General features: G+C 39.8%; 1 protein-coding gene across 1 annotated transcript; it reads left to right on the forward strand.

The window, feature by feature from the left end:
- The first annotated feature begins 1,802 nt into the window (after positions 1-1,802).
- On the forward strand, positions 1,803-3,869 carry LOC145799873 (uncharacterized). Its single transcript, XM_082889509.1, has one exon. The coding sequence runs from the start codon at positions 1,803-1,805 to the stop codon at positions 3,867-3,869; it is 2,067 nt and encodes a 688-aa protein (XP_082745635.1).
- Positions 3,870-7,294: the final 3,425 nt, after the last annotated feature.

A 7,294-nucleotide genomic window follows, 5' to 3' on the forward strand; every position in this document is an offset into this window, starting at 1 on the left:
AAACACAACTATTTGGACTTTGATGGAGCTCGATCGGTCTGGAAATGAGCCCTACAAGTCGATGAAAAACAAGCCCAAGAGGTCGATGAAGGTTGAGATGAAGAACAACTTCATCAATCATGTTGGAATCCAGGTATTTATTTTCTAAATTCGTTTTAGAAATTTATATAAATTTGTGAAATTTGGGTTTGATTTGTTCTAAATTAATTCTGAAATTTGTGATTTGTTCTTGATTGAAATTTGTGAAACTAGTTCTTGAATGATCATTCTAAAATTGTGAATACATTTTTGTTTAAGAATTCTCTTCTTTTTTTTTTCTCAATTCTGGTGAACTTTGCAAAAATAAACGAATGGTGAACTTTGTAGATAAAGGAATTCTTTTTTTTTTTTTGCACAAAAATAGTGAACTTTGCAAGAAAAACAAAGATTTTGGGAGGTTTTCATGGTGAATGAATTATGTTTCTTCAACTGATTTGGAGCAAAAAATCTGTTATTTTTTATGATGTGGCATGTTTGGCACTTGCTTTTATTCGTGCCAAATTTGACAACAAAAATGGCATCTACTATATTTGGTAAGAAGAATAGTAGGCCATTAGAGACCTCTTTTTTGTCACTCTTGCCAAATTATAACTTTGATAGCTCCTTTGGTAGCTCCATTGGAGATGCTCTTATATTTTGGGACGAGTCCGGATCTTTTGCCGAGACACCCTATAGAATCCCTGCCGTTGTTCCAAAACGGCATCGTTTTGGTTTTTTTTTTTTTTTTTTAACTTTTTCCTTTTCTGTTGTTTTCTTACCTCTCTAAGCTCTCAAACAACGAGAACCTTAAGCACGAACGATTGAAGATGAAGAGGAGCACAATGGTGGTGGTGGCAAGACTACAGCGATGGCGAGGCCACGACAGTGTTGAGTTGTCTCTCTCCTCTAACCATTCAAAACCCATCATCAACACCCCCATTGAAAAGAGATTGGATGAAATGATCTGCAGTGGTAGAGATTGGTGGTGGGTTAGCAGTAGGAGATGAAGGATCAGAATGGAATGATCTGTATCTAAGATATGAACTATTCTCATACAATTTGTTCGAGCCTGGATCTAATTCTTACAAAAGTTTCTTAATCTGGAGTAGTTTTTTTGGGTTTTTGTACTTGATCTGTATCTAAGATATGAACTATTCTCATACACTTTGCTAGAGCCTAGATCTAATGTTTGATTGTTTGTTCTTTGCTTTTGTTTGTATTCATCTATTTTTTAGTCAATTTTGATTTATCATTTTATCATTTTTGAACCTTAAATTTGTTAATGTTGGTGTTCTTTTGGATGGTGGTGATAAATGGAGGGTTTTGGAGAAGACAGTATAAAGAAAAATGGCTACAACAGAGCAGCTGAGAGAAGAAGAAAACAAGGGAAAAGGCAAAAGTAAAGAAAAAAAAATCCAAAATGATGCCATTTTGAAACAACGGCCATTGAGGAAGAAGTACTAAAATTTCTATTATACACTCAAATGGACGTGGCACCCACACCTATACAAGACTCACGTGTGAATATTTGGTAAAAAATTTAAAATCTTTTAACATTTTTATTTATTTTATGGAGTATTGTATTTTTAGCAAACAGACAAAAAATAACAAAACCATGGAATGACTTCAGCGCTACAGCAAAATACTACCAACTTCAACTTGTCAACATGTTCATTCGGATTTTAATACCATACCGAGTACTGTACTTCCAACAAAGGATTCGATGCCATCCAAGAAAGAGATTTGGAGCTGACCCATAAAAAGAAAAAAGAAAAAAGAAAAAAATGTTACAAATCATCCTTGAAAAGTTAAAAAAGCTATGGGAGACATGGGATTTTCGTCTGCTTATTCTAATAAGCCTCTCACTTCAGGCCTTTCTAGTTCTATTTGCAACATTCCGAAAAAGATCTGCTGCCAAATGGGTTATTATGTCGGTCTGGTCGGCATATTTGTTGGCCGACTGGGTTGCTGCTGTCACTGTGGGACTCATCTCCAGCGGCCAATGCCACAACTCCGACCCTGGCAACAATAACGGTGACCTCTATGCCATTTGGGCTCCTTTTCTTCTGTTGCACCTTGGCGGCCCCGACACCATTACTTCTTTCTCCCTGGAGGACAATCAGTTGTGGCTAAGGCACTTGCTGGGTGTCGTCCTCCAGGTAGGAGCTGCTATTTATATCTTCTTACAATCGCTCCCAAAGAATGAGATATGGATCGCAACAGCACTTGTACTTGTTGCCGGAACCATCAAGTATGCAGAGCGTACGCGTGCTCTTTTTCTTGCGAGTTTGGACCGTTTTGGGGATTCAGTTTGCAGGAAACCGAATCCCGGTCCTGTATACGAAAGGGTTCAGCAGATGTACAATGCAATGAGATTCAACCACTTACCGGCACGTGCACAGGTGGTAAGAGGACCTGATGAGCGACTCCGGGGCATGAAATACAAGGATGTGAAAGACTTAAATGATCTAGATGACAAGAAGTCTTTATTGCGTTATGCGTTTGGATTCTTCGAAACCTTCAAGGGACTCATTCCGGGGCTTCTTCTTAGTTCCCAAGATCGCCAACTGAGCCGTGATTTCTTTCTCAACAGAACTCAAAACGACACATACAAACTAATAGAAATCGAACTCAGCCTCATGTATGAGGTTCTTCACACCAAGGTAGCGGTGGTGCGATGCTGGGCTGGATTTATTTTCCGCTCCATTAGTTCCATCTCGGTGGTGGTGGCGTTACTGACTTTTGTTTTTGTTGACAAGCGAGGGTTCCGTAAGTTTGATGTCCACCTTACCTATGTCTTGTTCATTGGGGCCTTGATTCTAGACGCGTTATCAGTAATCAAGCTCATGTTTCTTGATAGGACAGTTGCTGCCCTTGAAAATTGGTGGGCTGAATTTATCGCTCATACCATCATCAAGAATCGCAGGTGGTCTGAAACTTTTTACCGCTGCGATTTTTTGACATATTGTCTTAAAGATTTTCCAAAATGGATTACCCATCTGGCAAACCTTTTCTGGGCGGGGATTTTGTTAGACAGACTGAAAATCATGCAATCCTTGTCCTCCGAGCAATTCAATGAAGACTTGAAGAAATTCATTTTCGAGGAACTAAGGGAAAAATCTTTGGCTGCTGACAACGCAAGTGAAATTGCAAAAATATGCTCCAGCAGAGGTGATTGGGTTCTTGGGCACTTATCTGTTGATAGTGAACTCAAGCGGAGTGTTCAGGACGAATTCAATTGGAGTGTCCAGGAGGTTGAATACCCAGAAAGCCTTTTACTGTGGCACATAGCTACTGAACTCCGCTTCAATGTTGACGATAACAAAGAATTGTCAGTTCAGCCTGCAATATTTGTCCACAAAAAATTATCGAAGCTGCTTTCAGATTATGCATTATATCTACTACTGATGCAGCCCACAATAATGGCCGCTGTATCAGGCAATTGGAAAATGGTATTCCAAGATACATGTGCAGAGGCTAAGCGATTTTTTCGCAATAATTCTTGTTCAGAGCCGTCAGGAGCATGTGTGGAGATCCTCAAGATCAATTCAGATATCAAACCGGGTGCTGTGAAGGGAGATGTTAGCAAATCTGTGTTGTTTGATGCCTGTAGACTTGCAAAACAGCTTTCAAAGTTAGAGGAGCAAAATCAATGGAAGCTAATGAGCAAAGTGTGGCTGGAATTGTTGTGTTATGCTGCAGTTCATTGTAGAGCCAATGTTCATGCACAGCAACCAAGTAAGGGTGGAGAACTAATCACCCTCATATGGTTACTTATGAATCATTTTGGCTTGGGAATTCAGTTCTATGAAGCTAATGCGGCTAGAATCAAATTTATTGTGAAGAAGTAAGGGCAGATTAGAGACAGGAAAATTTATCAGCGTTGTGTCACAATTGATGACCGCACCTTGTGTTATGTTGTTAATTTTTATTTTTAGAGTAATGTTATAGATAATTGCATCTCTTACATCATTTTCTCACTTAGATACAAAGTAATGAGACTCACAATAATAAATGCACAAGTGACTATAAGAATTTTTGAATAAATTCGTATATTCAATTGTCTAAAATACAAAGATTACAAGCAATATTTATAGCAATCCTAAACCTAATCTATAATAGAAAATAATCCTATACAATCAATCGAATATGCACAATCAACGTAATTAATATATTACCATAATTACATAATAATATTCTCACACCCCCGCTCAAACTCAAGGTGTTTTAGCAGAAAACACTGAGAGTTTGCCAAGAAGAAATTGAAATCGAGCAGTGGTTTGAATCTTCGTAAATAAATCAACAAGTTGCAATGCCAAAGAGACGAAAGGAAGCGAGATGGAACCAGACTGCAGATGCTGACGGACAAAATGACAATCAATCTCAATGTGCTTCGTCCGCTCATGAAAGACAATGTTATGTGCAATCTAAATAGCACTGCAGTTGTCACAGTAAAGGGAGGTCGAAGAAGACTGAGGGGACACCTAAATCAGTCAAGAGACGACGAAGCTAAACAATCTCAGCAGTGGCATGAGCCATAGCACGGTACTCAACCTCAGTAGTGGAACCCGCAACAACAGTCTGTTTCTTGCTCTTCCAAGAAATCAAGGAATCACCAAGAAACATGCAGAAGCCATAAGTGGACTTGTGATCAGTGACATCACCACCCCAATCAGAATCAACATAAGCTACCAAGTCCAAAGAGGAAGTAGAAGACAACTGTAAACCCTAAAAGGTAGTACCCGGGAGATAGCGAAGAATCCGAACTAATGTAGCCCAATGTGGGGAGCGAGGAGCAGAGACAAACTGGCTAACCACATAAACAACATAATCTTAGTGTTGAACCCAATGAGGATCCTAACAACCGCAGTGTCAGTAAGACCAGCACGATGAATAACCTCATTGGCATACTTGGCCTGAGAGAGAAAGTAGCCCTTGGGAGAAGAAGCTACCTCAAGACCAAGAAAATACCTTAATGGGCCCAGATCCTTCATTTCAAAGGTGCGGAAAAGATGCTTCTTGAGCTCAAATATAGCAAAAGAGTCAGAACCAGTGATGATCATATTGTCCACATGCAGTAATAACGCAACAAATCTAACAGAGGTGTGGAAAACAAATAAAGTAGAGTCCTCGGCACAAGGATGAAACCTAAGCCCAGTAACAATAGTTTGAAAGCGATCATACCAAGCACGAGGAGGCTATTTCAGACCATACAGAGCACGCCAAAGGCGACAAACCTGTCCAGAGAAATGGTGAAGGCCAAGGTAATGACGCATATAAACCTCCTCAGTGAGATGATCATTAAGAAAAGCATTCTTGACATCCATCTGATAAAGAGGCCAAGAACGAATAGCAGCGACAGAGATCAAAGTATGGACAGTAGTCATCTTGGCAACAGGAGCAAAGGTTTCCTCATAATCAGTACCATGCACTTGTGAGAAACCTTTGGCAACCAGACGAGTTTTGTAGCGCTCTAGAGAAACATCAGAATGAGTCTTCACTTTGTAGACCCATTTGCAACCAACCAGATTCTTACCAGCAGGCAAAGGAACCAACTCCCAAGTACTAGTTTTCTGTAAAGCAGACAACTCATCCTCCATAGCTTGAACCCAATGAGGATCCTAACAAGCCTCCTTATAGGATTGAGGTTCTGAAAAAGAGTGAATAGTATACAATAAAGTACGATAGCAAGCAGAAAAACATGTATTAGACCAACCCAACCTGTTTGGAGGATGACGCGCTCGAGTAGGATATCGATGTGCAGCAAGATCAAAGTCGTCAAAAGTAAAAGGATCAATAGTAGGGGTAAAGACAACTGATGGAGGGGGAGCCTTGCGATGAGAATAAACTAACAACGGAGGAGGAGAAGAAATCGAAGAATGAGAAGTAGCCAAAGGTGAAGTAGGAGAAGAAGATGGAACAAGCTCAGGAGGGACTATGAGATGTACTCATCAAACAGGACCTCAGAAGGAAACAGATCAATATTAATCAAATCCTCTTTGGAAACTGGAGCGGTGAGAGGAGGAAGTTGAAACTAAGGTAGACGTTTGAGAAAAGAAACATGACGGGAGACATAAAGACGATGGGAAACAGGGTCATAATACCGACAGCCTTTATGAGTAGGACTATAACCCAAAAGACATAGAGGATAGACCGGGCACTAAGTTTTGTCCTATCTTTGCGGGAAAGAAGGACAAAACAAGCAAACCCAAACACACGAATGAGTGAGTAGTTAGAAATGTAGGAGAACAAAGCCTTATAAGGAGACCGACTAAAAATAAAGGGAGTATGCATGCGGTTAAGAAGAAAAGTAACAGTAAGAACTGCCTCCTCCCAAGACAGAGCCGAAACTGAAGCAGAAAGAAAAAGAGACCTAGCTGTCTCAAGGAGATGACAGTGTTTACGCTTGGCTCGACCATTTTGGACAGGTGTATCTGTACAGGAAGTCTGGTGAATGGTACCCAAATTGGCCAAATACTCACAGAACTCATTTTCAAAATATTCCCCACCCAAGTTAGACCATAACACTTTAATTGTAGACCCAAACTGAATAGTAATCATAGACTGAAAGGTACGATATATCTGATAAAAATTGGACTTATGAGTCATAAGATAAACCCAAGTGTAACGGGTGCAGTAATCAACAAATGACACATAGTATGCAGAATCCCTTTTGGTGAGAACAGGAGAAGGGCCCCAAACATCAGTATGAACTAAAGAAAACGGTGTATCAGATATAGAAGTAATTTTACAAAAAGATAAGGATGTCATTTTTGCAAGTTTACACCCCCGACATTCAGTAAGTTCACTAGAAGAAACTTTACCCAGTATACCAGACTGAGCTAAAGACCGTAAGCGATCAACAGACAAATGTCCTAATCTAGAATGCCACAAGTAGAAAGGATTGGATAGAGAATCTAATAGAAAAGAGGAAAAAGCAATTGGAGAAGTTGTCATAGGTAGATGCAAGCTCTCCACCACATAGAAGTCCCCAACTTTACGGCCAGTCTCAATCTGCTACTTGGACATCCGATCCTGCGCAGAACAGATAGAAAAAGAAAAGATAACATCAAAACTGGAGGTATCAAGCTGACTGATAGATAATAAACTGACAGATAATTGAGGAACATAAAGGACAGATAGAATAGAGACAGCAGACATAACAGATGGTAAAATAGACCCAACAGATATAACAGACATACCAGATCCATTAACAGTATTAATAGTAACAGGAAAAGGAGGGGAAGTACAATTTTGAAGTAAGAAGAGATGGGGA

This window comes from Camellia sinensis, chromosome 9, assembly GCF_055761805.1.
Source record: "Camellia sinensis isolate YWXY chromosome 9, ASM5576180v1, whole genome shotgun sequence".
Taxonomy (NCBI): Eukaryota; Viridiplantae; Streptophyta; class Magnoliopsida; order Ericales; family Theaceae; genus Camellia; species Camellia sinensis.